Raw genomic sequence first — 21357 nt, 5'->3', positions numbered from 1 at the left:
ACCTGCAGGAGGCAGCGGAGGCGGCGGGCGGGCAGGCGGTGCAGCGGCCGCTGCGACAGCGCACAGCCGGGCGCCGCGCCGCGCCGCCCAGCACGCCAATGCCCGGCCCGCGGCGCACGGGGCTCGCTCATGAGGCCTCTGCCGAGCCGGAGCAGGAAGAGCCGCGGCCTCTCGCTGGGAGTCTTCGCCCTCTGCCTGGCCGCAGCCCGCTGTCTGCAGAGTAAGCGCGGGACGGGCCCGGGCGCGGGGCGCGGGGCGGGTGGCTGCCGGGTGGGTATCTGACAGGAAACCGCCGCCTCCCGCGGGGTCGGGCGCGGCCGGGAGCGAAGGCCCCGGCACTGGCGGGACTCCCCCGGGCCGGCTCCTGGGCCACTCGGGGTGCGCGCCTGGCGCCCCTCCCCGGGCGTTATCAGAGCCGGAAGCCGCCCGGGAGATAAGCGGCTGGGCCCGGTGGCCGCCGCCTCTGCAGCACTTGTATTACTTTTTCCTGGAGTAGCCCGACTGCAGCCCAGGTGTCCATGACCCCCGGGGCACGCGGGCCCCGCCCCCTACTGCGGGGACCCCCCGCTCCCCTCCCGCGCGTTCCCTGGCCCCGGCGCCGGTCCGTGTGTCTGTAGGCCTCCTCACCTCTCAGATAAACCCACGACAGACTCTCCTGAAGGGAAAAGGTAGGGGGTGGGGGTGCGGCCGAATCCCTCCAGCCGGAGGTGGTCCTCCCCGCTCTGCCCCGCGGAGGGTTTCGGTGGGCGGGGGAGCGGGCGGGCCCCGGAATCCCCGCCCCGGCTCGGTGAGTCTGAATCACCTCGCAGCCCCGCAGACTCCCGTGGACGCAAACCTCGGATTAGAACGTAGTTCTGCTTTCTCATTTACTCGCTATCATTGTGGTCATTCCTGTTCTACATACTAGTCAGCTGAGGTTTAGAGAATGCCCAGTGCAGGGCCACGGGAGGTAGGGGGACTATAGTCAGTGCCGGCACTTCCTAAGCACGTATGCGTTCACCGTCCCCGGGGACTTTACGCGACTTCTATCCCTTAATCCTGAGGGCAACCCTGTGAAAACAGTGCCACTCTTAATTCCTGCTTCGCCAGTGAGGAAACAGGCACGGCGTCACAGCTAGTCAGTGGTGGAGCTAGAATTTAAACCTGGGCAGTCTAGCACAGTGTGCCCATTGACACCTCTCTCTGGGCTAGAGCCCAGTTTTGGAGATTGCAAATCTCAGAAACCCAGAAACACTGGGATGGGGCACGTGCCTCTGGCTGGCTGTGGAGCAAGAAATAGCCTATTGGTCCATCAGGTGTGTAGGTGTATTTGGCATTGCACTGACCTTTTCTATTGTTTTTCAACCTTCCAACACGTGTTTCCAACCAACGTTCTCTTTTTGGAAGGGGGTTGAGGGGGGAGGTAATTACGTCTAATTTACTAATGTTTTTAAATGTACGTACTGGGGACTGAGCCAGGACCTCATGCATGCTAAGCTTGCACTCTGCCACTGAGCTACACCCTCACTGCACAACCACCGTTATGCAACAGCTATACAGCTGCCCCTGGCATTTGGGGGCCAGACGTTGGCCACAGTGTTTATTATTCATTTATTCACCCACACATTCACCAGCACTCTCTGCCTTCAGGAAGCAGGCCACAGTGTTACTGGAGATACCATGGTGCACAGCCTTGTCCTCAGACAAGCAAACAGAAATACCAGCTTGGGGTGGCAAGTTCTGAGAGGCAAGAGGTGCCAAAGTTCTGGAAGCCCTGGAGGCTCAGAACCCAGACTTGGGGAACCAGGGCAAGCCTCCCAAAGGGGGCCACACCTACCCAGTGACAGATGGGCAGGAGCAGCCCGGGCAGTGGGACAGAGGGAACGCAGGATGTCCTAGAGAAAAAGGACGCATGTGCAAAGCCTGGAGAAAGGGTCAAAGTTTTGCAATTCTCCATTGAATGTTTGACTTCTGCAGAGCTATAAGCTCCAGGAAGGCAGGCACCCGTTCTCAGCTCTGGGTCCCCAGAGTTTGTCCAGGGCCAGCTAGAGTCTACCCCCTTAAAGGTACTGAGTGGGTGCGCACCTACCTGATGGAGGCCTGTGCTTCGGGGCCAGCCCTGATGATGTAGAGAGAGCCTCCTCCTGTTACCAGCTCCCTGATTCTCTGCTTCTTTAGCCTCTGTCCAAAGCTTCCACCCAGAAAGTCAGATATTCATCATTTACACTGAAGTCTGCGTGAAAGCATGCCCCGCGAACGCAGACACAGGAACACCCTACATTTGAAGCCTTTTCTCTATGAATGAGACTATTATGGATTGAATGTTTGTGTCCCCCCAAAATTCATACGTTGAAACCCTAACCTCCCAATGTGATGGTATTTGGAGGTTGGACCTTTGGAAGATAACTGGGTTTAGATGAGGCCATGATGGTGGGGACCCCATAATGGAAGTAGTGTCCTTAAAAGAAGAGGAAGAGAGACCAGAACTCCCTCTCTCTGCCGTGTGACCACGTAGCAAGATGGCAGCTGGCACCTTGATCTTGGATGTCCCAGCATCCAGAACTATATTGTTAAAATCACCGAGTCTATGATGTTTTGTTATAACAGCCCAAGATGGCTAAGACAGAAATTGGTACTGAGAGATGAAGTGCTGCTGTTACAAATACCTAAAAATTTGGACGCAGATTTGGGGCTGGGTAATGGGTAGAGGCTGGAGGAGTTTAGAGGTAAATGCTGGAAATAATAGACTTTAAGGGCAATTATGGTGAGATTTCAGGTGGAAATGAGGAACACATTGTTGGGCAGTAGAGAAAAGGTGATCCTTGTTCAAAAGTGGCAAAGAACTTGGCTGGGACCTGTGCTCATGTTCAAGCATTCTGTGGAAGGTAGAACTTGGGGGTGATGAAATTAGATCGTTAGCTGGGGAGATTTTGAAGCCAAGTGTTGAAGGAGCAGTTTGGTTCCTCCTGTCTGCTTACAGTAAAATGCAAGAAGAGAGAAATGACTTGAAAAAGGAATTCTTAAGGGAAAAGAAACCAGAACTTAAAGATGTGGAAAATCTCAGCCTGTCCATGTTACAGAAAAAAGAGGCAGCATGTTCAGAAGAGAACATGAAGCCTGTGGCCAAAACGACCATCTGATGAGATCAGTCTTGGAGTGAACTGGCTCTCATCAGCCACCGCAGCAGGAACACCGATAGTTTAACTGAAGGGGATGAAGACGATGGAAAGAAGGAAGGCTGTCAGATTTGATAGATCCTACAGGACTGACCTTATGGCTGTTCAGCTATGAACGGGGCGCAATACTTCCAGACAAGAAAAAAATGACTCTGAGGGCAATTCAGTGATCATCAGTGCTGTCTTGGTTTCAAATGGGGGAACCACTGCCTTGTTTTCAACAGGCAAGATGGAGGCCTTCCAGAGCCTCCAGAGGGCAGAGCTGCCCAGCAGAGCCTCTGGGGGTCACAGAAATGCCCAGCAGAGCTGCAGGGGTGGGGGCACACTCCTGCCTCAGTGGGTCCAAAAGGCAAGACCACCATCCCAGTGGGTCCAGAAGACAGAGCATCAAACCAAAGAGGATTGTTCTTGAGCCTTAAGAGGTAATGGTGTTTACCTCGCTAGTTTTGGGACTCACATGGGACCCATCCCGCCTTTCTTCCTTCTGATTTCTCCTTTTTGGAATGGGATTGACTATCCCCTGCTTGTCCCACCGCTGCAGTTTGGAAGCACATAACTTACCTGGTTTCACAGGTTCACAGCTAGAGAGTAATTTTCTTTCAAGATGAACTGTACCTCAAGTCTCACCCACATCTGATTTTATGTGGCGTTTAGATGAGCTGAAATGAGTCAAGATTTTTGGAGTTGTTGAGATGAAATGAATGTATTTTGCATGCAAGAAGCACATGAATTTGGAGGGGTCCAGGGACAGAATGTTATGGACTGAATGTCTGTCCCCCTGAAATTCGTATGTTGAAGCCCTTACTCCTGATATAATGGTATTTGGAAGTGGGGCCCTTGGGAGCCAATTAAGTTTAAATGAGGCCCTGAGAGTGGGACTTCCATGATGGGATTAGCATCTTTATAAGACGAGGGAGAGATCAGAGCGCCTTTTCTCCACCGCGTGACGACACAGCAGGAAGGTGGCGATCTGCAAGCCAGGGAAAAAGCCCTCACGGAGACCTGAGTGTGTTGGCACCTCGATCTTGGACTTCCCAGCCTCCACAACCATGAGAAGTAATGTCTGTTGTTTATGGCCCCCAGTTTATGGCATTTTGTTATAGTGTTCAGACTGGCTAAGGGGCTTCGAGGCCTTTTCCCTCAGAAAGCTGGCAGGCCTTTTGCAGCTGGCCTAGGTGGGGCGCCTTTCTGGGACCCTTGTTCGTTTCCTTTCTCAGCTCTCAACATGAGAAGTTGGCCATCAGGTCCCTGAGTATCAGTGCTCCCTGTCATTTGGAAACAGATAATCCAAGACTGAAGTAGGAAAGTTTGGTTAATGGCCTGAGGCCAAGTCAGCTTGCTTCCTGTGTTCTAACCCCAGCTTCTAAAAAGCAGCCTGTCACACACACATACACACACGCACGCACTTGCACACACGTGCACACTTGAATACACACACGAGCATCCTGTAGCATCTCCACTTTACCAGTGTGGGGCTGGGTAGAGAGGAGCTGGTCCCCCTGAGTCACTCATGGCCCAGTGCCCAGGAGAACCGAGGAGCAGCGGTGGGGCTGAGCCTGGGTCTGGGGACGGAGTGGATAGGCCAGGGCGGCCACAAGCAGGTGGACCTATGGGTTCTGGGCTTAGCTAGAGGTAGCACAGGTGGGAAGGGGAGGGAAGGCCGGTGTAGGAGGGGGGAATCCCCTGGAGGCTCTGGGGAGACCCTAGGCTCCATCATTCCAGGACAAGGCCCACTGGTCACCTGTGCAGCTGTCCACGGGGCACACAATTACTCTGCACTTACTTGTGTCAGACTCTGCACTGGCCCAGATGAAACAGGCAAATGAGGCGTGGTCTGTCTCCGCACTGCACTCTCAGATTCACAGACAGTGGTCTTGTGTACATTAACTGTACCCACCAGAGAGAGTGGTCTTTGGGTGTGCTTTTAAAAAATGCAGCCATGCTGTACTTGTTACTCAGCAACTTAGTTTTTAGAGCAAATCTTTAGCTCTGTCCACGTCGATAGCAGGCATCTTGCTCCTTCTTCTCAACTGCTTTATGTCCATCACCGTATACATATGCTGCTTTATACTTGGCTGGCCCCCTCCTGATGGACATGGAAGCTTTCAGCTTTTAGCCCTCCCTGGGGAAGAGCGGAGCCCTTATTCAGGGTGCCGAGGGCAGTGCTGGTGCTGTGCACATTGTCTGGAGGATGAGCAAGGTGGGGTGCCACTTCCTGGCTGACAGGCGCCCCCTGCACACACACCTCCTTCCCATGGGGGTAGTGCTCAAAAAATGCCTGGAGGATTACACTGAAGCTATTGAGGGAGGGGCAGCATCAATCAGAAGTCACCCAAATTTCTTTATTCATGGTCTCTGGGGGAGTCATGAGTATATTCCCTGCTGGTCTGGGAAGGGGCTGCAGTCAGAAGACCCTCCCTTCTCCATTATCCCCAGGACATAAGGACACCTATATATTTCATCTGCTGTAAGACTTTTTTTTCCTCTAATATTTTGATAGATCTAAAGTCGATGCATTTTGATATATCTAAAGTCAAGATGCATGTTACAAATCAATAGCTCTGCTATGACCTCTGTCACCCTGGACTGAAGCTGAGTCCTTCCCTGGAGAATGTGTATTTCTTCTGTCTGTCACCGGGAAGCATCCTCCTACCTGGGAAGTAGGGATGGAGCAGGTGAGACTGAGTCTTGAAAGATGAGTAAGTGTAGACAGCAGGACAGGGTGGAGAAGAGAGTTACAGGCACAGAGCAAGTGCTCAAAAAAATAGGTGCACTCATCCTCGTGGGGCTGGCAGGGCCTGGGTGTGCTCAACAACAGAAGGGGAGGTGGGGTCGTAGTATACATATGCTGCTTAGCGTGCATGGACCTTAGCAGAGACCTGCTGGGAACCTGACTGGTGCCCTGCTCAGAGACCCCACTGACACTGCACCCCGTTTCCTGTACTGTCAGGGCCCTAGTCTGCCTGCATCTGGGTTTTCCCTGGAACATGGACTTGGAGTAAGAAAGTATTTACTTATCCAGCAGAAACAGGAGTAGGAAAGAGGCAGGATTGGCAAGGTCGAAGTTGGAAGATGATTTTCTCCAGTGACTGGCTTGCTGGGCTGCCAAGGCACCAGTCAGCACTGTGAGCGAACGGAAAAGGACACACTGGACAGTAAAGGGAGCACAGGACGTTCCTTGCTCGCTGTGGTCCAGGGTGCACAGTGGCCTCTCCCCTGCCGAGGTGCACCCCTGGGGGCAGGTCAGGCCGGTGCCACGGGGCTTCCTTCCCTGCCCCTCTCGGGCTTCCCGGGGAGTCCCCAGCTGGGAAGGGGCAGGGTCCCAGCCCCAGTGCTGGCTGCGAGCCCTGTATATGGGGCCACCTTCCTTCTCTGAGTGCGCAGGGGCAGAAGGGTGGGCTCACTGGCTTAGTGGCTCTCAGCCAAGGCTATACCTTAGAACCTCCTTGGGGGCTTGTAAGACCTAGAGAGGCCCACGCCCTCCCCCAGTTACTTCCGGATCTTCAAGGGCAGGACCCAGCACTGTCTGGTTTCGAGTTAAGCTCCTGGGGTGACTCTATAATGTGTGACTGGGCAGAGAGCTCCTGAACTAGACCATTTCCAGGTCCCCTCCATTAGTCTTGCCTTAAGGAAACAGCTGGTCAGGAAGCAGGCACCTTTCTCCCATCTTTTGTTCTCAGAACACCCACCATTGTGTGTAGAGGCGTCTTGCTTGTGCCTTATTTGTAGTGTGGTCCTGACGAACCTAGAGATACTCCGCCACCAGGCTTAAGTCAGGAGGCCAGGCTGCTTTGCCAAGCAAGCCAAGTTTGCTTTGGTTCAATAAATGGTTCCTCTGGGAGGGGCACCACGCCAGGAGCCAGGGATACTCAGCACATGACCCAGAGGAGAGGTCATATCCTACCGGGTTGATTTGAGGTCAGATGCCCCCGGAACACTGAGAAAGGCATTTAGGTCAGCTAGGAGCTGGGAGGAGACTTCTTGAAGAAGCCTTGAAGGCAAAGTAGGAGGTAGTCAAGTTAGGGGGTGGGAGGGGTGTTCTGAGCAGCAGGAAATAGCACAGACTCAAGCTGTCTTCTCTCCCTCGGGGCCAGTAGTGGGTGATATTTCTTTAGTTAAACTGGACTTTTCAACTTTGGTCAGTTTCTTCATATTCAATCTGATAAGTTGCCTAACAGTTAAAGGAAGGGGGCTTGGGGAGGACTTGTATCTTAGGTGCAAGGTGCTGGAACAGTTCCTCTGATAGACTTACATCATCAGTGCCAAGGGATCAGGAGGGCGATGTGGGTCCCTTGGAAGCAGGCACCTGCTGGGGGACCTAACACGAGGCTCCTATGGCTGTTTGCCCTTCTGTACTAATGTGATATCCCCGCCTTGGGCTTACTGTGGGACAGGATCACATCCCTTTTGGAAGCCAATGCCCAGAAGCAGGACACCAGACTCACTCTTTCCAGTCTACAGCAGAGGAGCTGAGAAGAAGGGTGAGTGTGGTGGCCCAGAAGCCACGAGGCGCTCCACACAGGAGAGAGCACTTAGCAGTGTCTCAGGAGGACAAGGTCATCTGCTGAGAATGAGGAGGAATTGGCGGTCCAAAGAAGTTGGAGGGACCTGGTCATAATAATGATGGGAAAAGGAAGAGTGAGTTTGCGTGGAGAACATAGTAAGGTTGGCAGTACAGAGGGCTCTCTCAAAAGTACGCTGGAAACAGGGTGCTTTGTTGTTCCGGAGAGCGTCTTCTGTGGGGCGTTCTCCCACAGGGCTGATGGCTCAGGTCTCAGGTCTGGGCAGAGAGGAAGTAGAGAGTTGTTGATCCAGGGTGAGGGTTTTGCCAGGCAGAGCTGATGAAAAGACGGAGGCCACTGGAGTTTGTAGAATTTCGGCATGAGTGTGTGGGACATGATGGGCCATGGTACCCAGGCTGGATAGGGAGGGAAATGAGGAGGATGGATTGGGAAGGGCAGAGGGAGTTAGAGTGGAAGGACCAAGAAGGCCAATGGAGATGATGAACAGTAAACAGGAGGGAGAGAAGGTGGTGGTTAGAGCAGGTTGCTTTCCTGGAGGGAGAGGGAAAATGCGAGGATGCTGGATGGTTTGTCAGTGGGGATGCTGGAGGTATGTAGGATGATGCCATACCTTGCAGTAGAGTTGCCAACGTATTTAAAGAATGAAGAGGGAAGACTAGGGGCACAGAGCATTCACAATGATGAGGAGGGGAGAGGGTAGAACAACCTCAAGGAAACAGGATGTTTTTGCCAGAGGGTAGGGGAGTGATGGTCTAAACCAATGCTACCCAATAGAAACCTAACGGGAGCCACACATGCAAGCTATATACGTAATTCTAAATTTTCTGGTGGCCACATTAAACAAATAAAAAGAAATGGTGGTCAAAATTAAGTTTAATAATATATTCTATTTTACCCAATATGTGTAAAATATTATTTTAACATGTATTAAATCTGAAAAATTATTAATGAGGTATTTAACATTCTGGTTAACATACTCAATGCCAAGTCTTTGAAATCTGGTGTTTATTTTACATTTAGAGCACATCTCAGTTAGAACCAGCTAATTTCAAGTGCTCAGCAGCTGCTTGGGGCTTGCAGCTACCATATTGGAAAGCCCAAGTCTACACTCTGGCTTCCTGTTACATCTGTCTCTGAAGTCTTTACTAGCACTGAGAAATGTGCTGTTTTGGGAAACATGAAAGAAGTGAAAAACTCCATCTCTGTTCTCAAAGTGCCTTCTTTATTAGAGGCAGCTGTGGGGTAACGAGTTTGGTTTCAGTCTCAGCTCATTTTCTGCTTGGCAGGAATTTGGGCACTTATGTCACACTTCTGAGCCTCAGTTTCCTCGTCTGTAAAGTAGTGATCAAATAAGCAAGTGCTGGCGAAGCAAAAAGCTTAAGTCCTTAAACCCAGCCCCCTGCCTGCCTCACAGTTGGAGACAGTGCTTGTGAAGTATGTTGTCAGTTGTGTAAAATGGAATTACTACCATTTTCAAACATAAAAATCTGGGGTTCCCCCCGAATCTTTGGCATGCATTCTATTCATATTTTGGAACACATTGTTTTTATGTAAGTAATTCACAAACTTGCTAAAATATTTCATCTGTCCGAAGGATATAAAGTGAAATGTAAAGCTTACTGCCACCCCAGACACCCAGTCCCCTCCGCAAAGACAGTCCCAGTGCCTGGTTTGGAGAATCCCCTTCCAGAGGTGTTCTGTGCATCTTGCGGATAAGTGTTCATCTCTGTGTGTACACATGTGCATATATGCATATCATAGCTCAAGTGGAAACAATCTCTACACACTGTTCTGCCCTGTGCTTTTTCATTATTTTTAGAGATCTATCTTGTTTTTTCAGTGTCTCTGTAGTATTCTAAAGTATGAATATGGATAATTTTTTAACCCATCATGACATAATAAATATATATTTGGGCTCTGCTCCTGGTTCCTAACAGAGAGCTCATAAAACCCTAGTCATTTTCTGGGTGATAAAGGCATCTTGGGTTATAGTATTTGGTCTTAGTCCCTGATTCCCCACACAGAAGCTTCTAAGACCCTTGGAATCTCCAGAGTGATGAGTGTCTTCTGTTTGCTAATGAGATAACTCTTGGAAGCTGAGAGCCAGTTGGCAGAGGAACCACCCATGTGATTAGAGGTTGGAACTTTCAGCCCCACCCCCAATTTCTGGGGAAGGGAGAGGTATTAGGGATTGAGTCCATCAGTCAGATGGTAGTGGTGATTTAATCAATCATGCCTCTGTAATGGAAACTTTTAAGAAAACTGTAACTGAAAGGGTTGGAGAGCTTCCAACTTACAGCTGGTTGGTCAGAAGTCCAGGAGGCCTGGACTTGTGATTGGTGTATGAAATGGGGGGCAGTCTTGTGAGGCTGAGCCCTTAAACCATGGGGGCTGCACTCACTTCCGGGAGTGTCAGAAGTGTTTTTTGTGGAGTGAGACACAGTTTTCCTTTACTGGCCCCTCACCAGTGAGCACATAGGTTGTGTCCAGCCTTTTTCTGCTGCAGTTGGCTATGCTGTGCTTCAGTGACAATACGTACACGTGCATCTTGGCCTCTGTGTGCCCTTATGACTTGTAGGAAAAGTTCCTAGAAGTGGAATTTCTGGGTCAAGAGGTATGTGCTACTGAATATTTTTATACATTTCACCAGACTGCCCTTCCAGCAGGTCGCACCCATTTGTAATCTCCACGGTGGTGACGGAGTATAACTCCTCCACACTCCTGGCAACATAATGTTCTTCACCTTCTCATATTTCCCAGTCTGATAGCATCCAAGTCACTCAGCTTTCCCAGCCTGGGTTTCGCTGGGCTGTGATCATTGCATGTGACAGCTAGTACTTAACAGGGGTTGCCAATAGAATTGGTGGCTCTTGCTATGTTGGAGTGATTTTTCTCCTTGGGGCACCAATACAAGAACCTGAAGGGAGCAGCCTGCCAGCCTCAATCTAAACCTGCATCTGTCCATGTTGTTTGGGTTTGGCTGACATCCGGGTGACTTCCCAAGGCCTTTGCACAGCAAGATCAGGGAATGGGGGATGTTCCCTCAGGGAGGAGCTGAGCTTTGGTCTCCGAGTAATCGGCCACCAAGAGAGAGGGTTATTACCTGAGCTGACAGGAGGGCTGGGATGCTGCAAATTACGTGCGGGCATCAGTCATCAGTGGTACTCACGGCATCTAAACCTGAAAGCCATTGTTGGGGGTTGCTGTGTTGGCCCCTCATGAAGCTGTGTTTCTGAGATTCCAGGCTCACTTGTTTCAAGAATGGCGGAAGTGAGGCAGGGACGTGGATGTAGTAGTTGGAGCTTAAAGCTGTGCTGTGTCTCCTCCTGGCTGTTTGACTCTCAGTGGACTAGGGGCTGGGAAAGGGGTCTTGCCAGCACCTCCCTCAGCCAGATCTGTCTGTTGCTGTCTCAGCTCAACGCAGATCCTCCCCCCACCCACTCTCCTGATCTCTCCAAATAAGCGCAGTTCAACAAGCAGGGCACACGTGTCTTTGTTTGTTCATATGTATGTCATGTATATGATACATATATACATCGTATTTGTATGTATATGTTACATATATATGTATATGATATATGAGTATATGGTGAGCATCTGTGAAGTGCCAGACCCTGTGCTGGGCACTGGGGTTTCTGAGATGAATCAGAAAGTTCTCCCAGCAAAGAGCTCACAAGCCTAGGGCAGACCTTTTGTGTGCACCCCTTCCCCCAAGTCCAGACCAGGTCTGGCTACACCCAGCACCTCAGGCTGTTTTCAGCTGTTTGGGCTCCAGCCCAGAGTTCTCCTGAAGCTGCACAGACAAGCACACATGGTGGGCCCGGGCCGCGCGGGTGATGTGTGCGGATGAAAAGACCATAGATTCTGCTGCCAGGTTGCCCTTCCTGAAGCCCAGTTGAGACACCGCCACACTTCTATTTGAATACCATCCTGGGTCCTCCCTGCCTGCAGATAACTCTTTCTGGGGATCCTCACCTGTGACAGGTTCCTCATGGTACAGCCTACCTGTGTTTCTTACTCACTTGGTCCCAAGCATGGGGCTCCATCATGCCCCTCACTGTTCTCTTGGCTGGGATTGCTCTTTATCCCTTCCAAAATCTTATTCTTCAAGCCTCAGCTTCAGTGGGGTCTCCCCCCTTTCCAGCTCCTGCAAACAAACGTCCTGGCTCATCACGGGGATGGTGAAGACTTCCCTGGATTTACATCTCTGCTCAGCCGCATACTTTGGCAAATTACCTAACCCCGGTGACTTGAACTTGCACCTCTGTGAAGTGGGGATGATGATACACTCTTCACCTAGCTGGCACCCAGGGGCCAGTGCCCTGCTGCTGGGGAAGAGTGGTGAGTGCCGGGCTGGGCCAATCACTGGTGAGAGCCCCTGCTAAGAACGGGATGCGGCGAGACAGCTGACCCATGGCAAGTGTGTTTGGGAGCCAGAGGGTTAAGGGAAGAGTGGCTTTTGTCCTCTCTGTTTACCCAGAGCTGGCTGCCTCTACACCCTCTTTGGTGCCTCTGAAGTTAGCCATTGTCTGTCTTAGATTTTATCTCTGGTCTTCAACATGTGAGGGTCAGGGTAGCCAACTGTGCTGTTTTGCCCGTGACTGCCCTGATTTTAACACTAAAATGCTCAGGTTCTGGGGAAAGTCTCAGCCCTGGGCAAACCAGGAGAGTTGGTCACCAGAGGCTGAATACACAAGGATGGAGAAAAGTGAATGGTAGGGGCTGCAGCTCCTGGACGGGCACCAGGTGCTAAGCCCCTGCTGGGCCTTACACCGCTTGTGCGACCCCCTCCTCATTGCTCTCTTCCCGAGGTTTTCCAGTCCTCGTTCCACAGCGGAGGAAGCTGAGGCTTTTGTCAGAAGGGATTGTCCCCAGGTCTCACAGCTGGGAGTCCCCGCGGTGAACCCATGCAGATCTTTCCACATCAGGTGTCCCCGCTGCACCTGGCCGCACCTGGAATACCCTTTTGTGATGTGACTCATCACTCCACCACCCTGCTCCACCAAGTTCTGAATTAAGACTCTTGAACTAGGCTTTCTGATGTCTAACTTAGCTGCTTAAGGGCTAGATGAGGATGCTGACGATGATGATGCTTGCTTCCTGGTTCTCATCTGATGATCACACTGGCTGGATAAGTGGCTTTCCAGATAAGTGAGGTGAAAATGAGTTGTATCCTCCATGGCAGGCATTATCTGTCTCCCCATGGATTGATGCTCTTGTCCACCAAAATTGTGGTCTGAACCATAGTGACCTTTATTGTGATTCCAGGAAATATATCCTTTGGAAATAATCCATTTTTTAAAAGCAGCAAAGTATTACCTCTGTATTTTACTTGTAAGAAAAGGAATAAGGAGCCATTCTGAATATTATATTCCAGACCGTTGCTCAGTAGCTGGTGTTGCCTGCCTGGTACTTTCTCCCTGATTAGTTCCCAGGGGGGTCTCACCAGCTCCAGTAAATCAGGCTTTCAAGAAGCCCCTTGGTTCAGGTTCCAGGGATTTCTGCCTTGGTAAAATCTTCAGTTCTGTGACCTCTTCCTTAAAGGAGGCATCTGCATCTATCTGGGAAATAGGTAGAATTTAGTTCTTCTTTCCACATGGAATTCAAGTAAAGATGAAGAGCAAGGTACATAAGAAATGACAACATAATGCCATTTGCAGCAACAGGGATGTCCCTGGAGAATGTCATTCTAAGTGAAGTTAGCCAGAAAGAGAAAGAAAAATACCATATGATATCACTCATATGTGGAATCTAAAAAAAAAGAAGACTACAAAGGAACTTAAATATAAAACAGAAACAGACTCACAGACATAGAATACAAACTTGTGGTTGTCAGTGGGGAGTGGGGTGGGCAGGGACAGACTGGGAGTTTGAGATTTATAGATACTGACAGGTATATATAGAATAGATAAATAAGTTTATACTGTATTTCACAGGGAAATATATTCAAAATCTTGTAGTAGCTCATGGTGAAAAACACTGTGAAAACAAATATATGTATATTCATGTATGACTGAAAAACTGTGCTGTACACCAGAAATTGACACAACATTGTAAACTGACTATAACTCAGTAAAAAAAAAAAAAAGGTGAAGAGCAAGGTAAACTTTTAAACTTTAAACTTTGCTCACCAGATTGCTTGGTCTAATCAGGAGAATTTTACAAGATTTTTAGAACATTTTTTAATTACCAATTTAATCTATGTGAAAACTTGAAAATGATGTATAACTTGAAAAAGTTCTTTCACCATCCAGTCTCTAATAGAAAATCTCTTTTCACACAGCATATATTACTCCAACATTTTTCTGTACAAAATGCATACATATTAGCATATATTTATACAAATACAAATAAGATCACAGCATACTGTTTTATAAATTTATGTTTTTCTTTGTTTTGCTTGTTCCTATTTTTTAATTTTTTTAAAGTAAGCACTTTCTTTTATTTATTTATGGGGGAGTAATTAGGCTTATTTATTTATTTCTTTTTAATGGAGGTAGTGGGGATTGAACCCAGGACCTCGTGCATGTAAATTTATTTTTTAATTGAGTAACATGTCATAGGCATCTTCCTTTGCCCACATAAAGCTCATTCTTGCTAATGGCTGCCTGGCATCCATTTTACAAATAAAATCTGATTTATTGGGCCAGCCTCCTTGAGTAGAACATTTGAGCCAGGTCTGAATATTGGTCTAGCCACTAAGTTCCTCTGGACTTGTTCTGGCATGATTTTAGCATGAGCTGCAAGGGTGGTTATTCATTAATTCAACTTTTTAAACAGTAGACAAGCAGCTTGCCTTTAAACTCTTGGAACTGTTGATTTTCCATCATTGCCATACCCTATTTATTCCTATTTCTGTGTGTCAGGCGGAGGAATTCTTTGTTCTGAAAACCCAGTTAAATGCCTGGTTAGTTTGTCTGATTAGGAGGAGGTTTTTATGGTCAAAAGAAAATATAGGAATTAACAAGGACCAGTTGGCCAGTTTCCAGCTGTGTCGGCATCTGGGAAACTGGGCTTTTATTTTTGTTTGTTTTTCGGTATTGCTGTTTCTTGGGCCAAAGTAACAACTGCTCAAAATGGAGATCCCTAAGGCTATTAAAAGTACTGGTAGACACCCAGGAGACTGGTCTGTCAACAACCTGGACAACATGGTTAACAGAGGGTGCACATGTAATACACATAGTTGATGACCAGGTTTGTCATTAGTTCTAAATACGGTTCCCCAAATCTTACAGTCATCACAATCCCAGCTGCTCATACTGGAGGTCAGGGAAATCAGAAAACATAGATAAATACATAATAAGTTGATAGTCACCAAGTAGAGAGGAAAACCTCTGTGTTTTGAATCAGTCAGAACTGCATTCAAATCCCATCGTTGCCATTTCCCAGCTACATGGGCATGCTGCTGACTCTCATGTCAAACAATAAAAGTACTGTTAAAAAAAACACCTAATGAACATTTAATATAGTAACAGGCACATAAAGTCTTGACTAAACTGTAGTTCTCTTTGCTGTGTGTTTTAGCTTTTAGATGTGCATAATTTTTAGCTTTTAGATGTGCCTAATTTTTCAAACCACCCAAGCAGCAACATTTCTATCAGAACGGCTCACCCTTCTTGCTACTATAATTATTGGTATTCATTTATTCATTCAACAAACATTTATTGACCAATCACTATGTGTCAGGCATTGTGCTGGGTGTGGGGAACACTGAGATGAAGAAAACACGTAATTCCTGCTATCCAAGGGCTGACTGGGAACTTGACCTCTGTTTTCTTCCAGAGAGAGAGAAAGCATGAAAGCAAATGTGGAAAAATGTTAATAGTTGGTGAATTTAGGTGAGGGTGTATAGATATTAATTGTACTTGTCTTTCAACCTTTCTGTGAGTTTAACTTTTTTTAAAATTAGAGTTGGGGAGAAAATATTTTTCCGTTACTAAGTCTTGAAAGCCATTATTACCTTCCAGTTTTTCGGCATGAAATCTGTCAGATTATCTCCAGTCACTTAGCCAAGCCTTGGGGACACTAGTGGGATATGCTGGGGATGGGAAGAACAATGATAAAGTCCTGGAAAAGTAACAGGCCGGGTTACCTGGAGCCACACAGCAGGGGTCCTGGGGCAGCTGGGCACCCAAAGAGAGAGGGGGCCAAACAGGAAGTGGAAGTGGAAACCCGGGGGTGGGCTTGAATCCTGCTCCGTTCACTACCAGTCTCCAGCCAGCCCTGACCGTTGCTCTCAGTGTGAGGGGCCATCTGTCACATTCTCTGCCCTCCACTGCCAGCCACCGACCTTTGATTTGAGCATAGAGGTTAAATATGTGAGCTTTGGAGTCGGAAGCCCTTGTGTGAATCTCCACCTTGCAGGGTGAACTTGGACAAGCTAGTTAATCATGTTGACAATGAAGTTTCTTATTTGTCAATCCTTGATAGAGTTGCAGTGGGTCATGTGACACTTTGCCAACACGGTGTGTGTAAAGCTGTTAGCACAGGCCCTGTGTGTGATACCTAATCAGTCAGTACATAATGACACATACCATCTTAGCCAGTGGCACCACTGTTCATCTACTCACTCATGCAGACACGTCCACCTGATGCCTGTTTGCCTCGCCCACCTCCACATCTAGTTGTCAGCTTGTTCTGTCCTTCATTCTTCCAAAGGCATCCTCCAGACCGCCTTTCACTCTCTCCAAGGCTGTGTCTCCCTCTCTCATCTAGTCCCTGCAGCAGCCACCTGACTGCTCTTCCCGGTTCTACTCTGGCCCCCTCACCTCCAGGTGTTCTTTCTCCACAGCGACTTTCTCAAGCTTAACAGACAATGTCACATTCTCATCCAAGCCTTCCTCCTTCCCGGGGCTTCCCATCACCCTTGAGTAAAACCCAGCCCTGACCCTGTCTAATGTTCTGTACCGCCTCCATCCCCACCGGTCACTAGTGCCTGTTTCATTTAAAGCGCTTGTTAGTCAGAATGATCTCGTGTGTTTATTTAACCCTTGTATATCTCCCTTATTCAAGGGAAGCTCTAGGGAGTAGTGAATAGTAATCCTGTATTTTGTTCACTGTCTTAGCTTGGGCTGCCCTAACAAAATCTACAGATTTGGGGGATTAAGCAACAGAAATTTGTTTTTGCACAGTTCAGAGGCTAGAAAGTCCAAGATCAAGGTCCTGGCAGGGTTTGGTTTCTGATGAAAGCTCTCTTCCTGGCTTGTAGACAACTGCCTTCTCACTGTGACCTTACATGGCCCTTCCTCCGTGTGTGCCCATGGAGAGAGAAAGAGAGGGAGGGAAGGAGGGCATGTCTCTTCCTATAAAGACATTAATCCTATTGGAGCGGGGCCCCACTCTTATGACCTCATTCAATCCTAATTACTTCCTTAGAGACCCCATCTCCAAATACAGCCACACTGAGGGGTTAGGGCTTCAACATAGAAATTGGGGAGGCTACAAACATTCAGTCCATAACGTTCCCCATTGTAACATCATCATCGGAAACTAGAAGAGAGCCTGGAATGTAATAGCCACTCAATAAATATTTGCCAAGTAAATTAATGCCTTATAGAAGTTCCCTTCACTGTAATTCCATATAAGTGGCCCCACGTATAGCACTCCATCCCGCAGGTCAGGGCGTGTCCCTGTTCATTCCCCAGTCGGCCATCAACGCCACGGTGGAAGAGGACATCCTGCTCTCGGTTGAATACTCCTGCCACGGCATCCCCACCATCGAATGGAAGTACACGTCCAACTGGGGAGTGCAGAAGATAGTGGAGTGGAAGCCAGGGACTCAGGCCAACATCTCCCAAAGCCACAAGGACAGGGTCTGCACCTTCGACAACGGCTCCATCCAGCTCTTCAGTGTGGGCGTGAGGGATTCCGGCTACTATGTCATCACGGTGACCGAGAGCCTGGGGAGCAGTCAGTTTGGCACCATCGTGCTGCACGTGTCGGGTAAGACCCCCCCGGGGCCCCGGCGCCTCTCTGGAACTGCGAGTGTGCGGGAGGCCGACTTCATGATATTAAAAGAGACGTTATCTTCCCCTTCCCCTCACCCTGCCCCGTAGAGATCCTCTATGAAGACCTCCACTTTGTCGCTGTCTTCCTTGCTTTTCTCGCTGCCGTGGCCGCAGTGTTAATCAGCCTCATGTGGGTTTGTAATAAGTGTGCGTATAAATTCCAGAGGAAGAGAAGACACAAGCTCAAAGGTAATTCTCTGGACCTTGTGATGATCAGTTCATGCTTTAATGGCCAGAGGTGGCATGTGTTACCTTGTTCTCACCAAGCAACCACCCTTGGCCAGTGTGTGCAACTCGTGTATTTGTCTTTTGCTTTGCAGAGAGCACCACTGAGGAGATTGAGCTGCAAGATGTGGAGTGTTAGCCGAGGCCGAGCCCCGTCACATTCCTACCTCAAGAGGAAAACGTTCTTTTCCAACGAAAGGAGCAAACATGGCCAGGCCACTCCATGGCCTCCTGTTCCGCCACAGCCGCCCATTCCTGATGGGACCACTGGACATTTACAGGGTTGATTGCGTGGGGCTGAGGACTCTGGATTGGATACAGTCAGCTCTGGCACCTGCACGGAGTTCAGGGAGGAGAGCACTGGAGGCTGTGAGCTGAACTTGGCTGCGGCCTTGGGGCCATGTTGACTTGTAACCAGGGGCCCAGGGAGGGCCCTGGCTGTGGCCTTGCTCCACTCTGCTTTGGCTAGGGCATGGCCGTTGGAGGGATTCTTGGATCCAGAGTCAGAGTATTTCCAGATCAAGTGCACAGCCAGCTTCGGAACAAGCTCTCTGTGCCCCGATCTCCTCCGCTGTACCCTCCTCCTGGGAGCTGCGTGAGAGCCTGAGAGGCAGAGGCAGAAGGAAAGAGACTACTGTTTTGTAACGAGCTGCTCAGAGCAGGAGAGGTCCCCGCCATGTCCTGGAGCTTTAGGGAGGGACCAGCACTGGAAACAAGGAATAAGCAGAAAATTATCTTTCCCTCTCTTGCTCCAACATTAATTGCATTTTCCCTTCTATGGCCCTGACTGAGGCCGGCGTGAGGAAAACAGTCCATCTCCACCATGGGCCATGTCTGGCCTCCTGCTGGCCCCCTGACAGGCTGGGTCGCGCTACCTGTGTGGAGGCTGGGCCTGCAGACTGGGTCGTGCAACGGGAAAGCCAGTCAGCGCGGGCTTCGAATCTGTCCCCTCAGTCACTCACACCTCCTGCCTCCAGTCAGGGCCTGGCTCGCTCCCAGCTGGGTAAGGAGCACTACCTCTCAGTCAGGGTATCAAGTGAAGCCCGCAGTGGCGTAAGTCGATTGAAGGAAAGCATGAGGAATCTTCAAGAGCCTAGGAAGCAATAAGCACTATACTATCCGAGTCCTGGAAAATGGTGAAATGCCCGGGGCGTACTGGGGCTCCAGGTGAACCTGGGGACTGGATCCCAGCCGGCCGTGGTCCGTAGTCTCTCAAGCTATCGGCTGCCGTGTTTACATGAGTTCATCCCAAGCTCTAAGGCAGGCGTGAATTTATTTTCCATTCTCTCCTCTCTCTCCAACATTCTTAGCTGCAAGCCAAAGGTACCGCCCCGATTGTTGGTGGAGGCTGAGCTTAGAAGCTGTGTCCCCAGCCCTCAGCTGCAAATTCACCCATGCAAGCATGAAGGAGAGCTAGAACATTGTCTTCTCGCTCACTTCAAGTCTCCAGTGTCTGTGTCTTTTCTGCTTCTCGTGTGGCAGGTAAGAAGTTGCCTGGAGAAGCTGGCCCGAGGCCTTTCCTTAAATAATGAACCCAGGGTTACAGGAAGGGATCTTTTAGAAGAACTCGGATGGGAGCTGTCCGGGACCTAGAGCAGAGCTCCAGCAGCACTACCAGACTTCAAAGGCAAGAGAGCAGTTACCTGCACAGCTGATTTGTAGCCCAAGCACGTGACCAGGAGAAGCGGTTCACCCCAGGCCACCTCTTGGACACACGTGTATGAACACGCACACCTGTGCCCTCTCCATGGCAGCAGTCAGAGGAACCAGGCACGCGCCAGGAAGGATGGGTGACCAGTGCCATGAAGAAGCAGGGTGAGGAGCGCCGGAGAGTAAAGGGGATCGAGGATAACCTGATGATTTCTTCCTCCTCTTTCATGCAGAAAGCCCAGAGGCAGGAAGCTGGTTTGATGTGGGTAGCCGTTGCAGTCTGTCCTCTTGACGCTGCCCGCTTTCCAGAACTATCCCTCTCAGCTTCTCAGAAGTCAGGGGTGGTCACTGTAATAAAAAGAGAAATAGAAAAAGAATACCTAGTGAGAAAGCCCCCCTCCCCACAAACCCACATGTAAATTAAATTCCACCCCCAAGTCTTCCTGAAAGGTTATTCCCTCAGCTTTCCATTCCTTTATTTTGCACTTTTAAAGCTCCCCCCATTTTGAATATTCCTGGGGAGAGTTCTTGATTCTTGAGCCTGAGGTTTTTGTCTGTTTTTCAAAAAAGAAAATATTAAATCATAGAGGTTTAGCCACTGTAAATGTTCAACTCTTAAGTTATGTTTCAAACTGTGAAAAGAAAAATTGTTTTAAAGGCTGAAATAAAACCTGAAAATAAAGCCCTGGTCCTTTTTGTGTGAGCCCATCCCAGCGGGGAACTCAGAGGCCCTGGGAGAGGTTTCCATCAGCTTGTGACTGACAAACATTGCCAGCCACATCAGTAAACAAAGAACCTGCAGCCATCAAGTCATCAGCCAACCACTGCCGCCCCCAACGGTGAGCTGGAGGGAACTCTGGATGGAGACCAGCAGGCTGGGGCTGCCAAGTCCTCAGCCTCTGCAGCCGCCCGTAACAGTGCCCCCTGGGAGACTCAGGATGGGAAAGAACAGGATACTGGCCCTAGAGAGCTAAAGTACACATCAAAGGAATGATTTCAGTGAGCCCAGACTTTTGCACTTTCCTATACGTAGAAAAGCACTAAGTTCCTTAACTTGAGATACGGGGTTTTCTTTAACAGTCATCTTCTGATGTTCCGACTACCTGGTCTTTGTTGCAAAAACTCTTATATCCTGGCTCCTCCCCTACCTCTTTGGAACAATCTCAGAAAGATCTGAGAGGCTGCCTCCTGGGCTTGAGGTCCTCAGAATGTCTGCTGAATAAAAGGTAACTCTTAACGTGTAGGTTGTGCTTTTACTTTTCTTTTTTTCTTTTTTCTTTTTTTTCCAGCTGACAAGCTGTAGACAAAACCCTCAGCCACAGCCAGGGGCCTGGCAGATTTTTTAAAACGACAATGGACTTCATCACCTTAATTCTAACCATAAACATTCTTTAGCAATTCTGAAAAACAACACGTTATTAGCACCATTATTCTCCCCTGGATTGTAACCAGAAGACTGAAGTTTTTTGCTTCTAGAGTATTAACTGTAGTTCAGTACATTCCTTCCTGCTTCTCAAAAGGGCTAAAATGAGGATATGGTAGTTGTACCACATCGTTCAGTGGTACATAAGATGCCAGACGGAACTTATGTGCTTTGTCAACAGAATGTCCTCTCAGATTGTGATCTAAGAAACCGAAAAGGGACATATTGTTCTTCCTTATCTGATGGTGTTCTGGATACTCAAGGGAAGCCTTGTCCTCTGAAGCCCATGTGAGATGCTAAATACCCACAGGACTTCATGCTCCATCTGCCTTGAAATCCTACCACACAAAGATGAGGAGCAAAGGCAGTGAGAG

At 49.2% G+C, this 21357-nt stretch overlaps 2 protein-coding genes across 2 annotated transcripts in view; one reads left to right on the top strand and one right to left on the bottom strand.

The window, feature by feature from the left end:
- Positions 1 to 759, bottom strand: part of HEPHL1 (hephaestin like 1) — a 191082-nt gene extending 190323 nt beyond the window's left edge. Inside the window, exon 1 of the mRNA XM_074372873.1 lies at positions 628 to 759. The gene's annotated coding sequence lies outside the window, so the exon portion shown is untranslated. The remainder of the gene's footprint in view (positions 1 to 627) is intronic.
- On the top strand, positions 88 to 20797 carry VSTM5 (V-set and transmembrane domain containing 5). Its single transcript, XM_074372883.1, has 4 exons — positions 88 to 220; positions 17294 to 17620; positions 17734 to 17874; positions 18006 to 20797. Exons 1-4 carry the CDS (start codon positions 130 to 132, stop codon positions 18047 to 18049), a joined length of 603 nt encoding a protein of 200 aa, XP_074228984.1. The 5' UTR covers positions 88 to 129; the 3' UTR covers positions 18050 to 20797.
- The last annotated feature ends 560 nt before the right edge of the window (positions 20798 to 21357 follow it).

Source organism: Camelus bactrianus, chromosome 10 (genome assembly GCF_048773025.1).
Source record: "Camelus bactrianus isolate YW-2024 breed Bactrian camel chromosome 10, ASM4877302v1, whole genome shotgun sequence".
Classification (NCBI taxonomy): Eukaryota; Metazoa; Chordata; class Mammalia; order Artiodactyla; family Camelidae; genus Camelus; species Camelus bactrianus.
This window is presented reverse-complemented; position numbering and strand designations above follow the sequence as displayed.

Coding starts and splice junctions, on each gene's coding strand:
- VSTM5 (XM_074372883.1), top strand. CDS start 130: ATGAGGCCTCTGCCGAGCCGGAGCAGGAAGAGCCGCGGCCTCTCGCTG. Junction 17,621..17,733: donor CATCGTGCTGCACGTGTCGG/GTAAGACCCCCC, acceptor CCTGCCCCGTAG/AGATCCTCTATGAAGACCTC. Junction 17,875..18,005: donor GAGAAGACACAAGCTCAAAG/GTAATTCTCTGG, acceptor TTTGCTTTGCAG/AGAGCACCACTGAGGAGATT.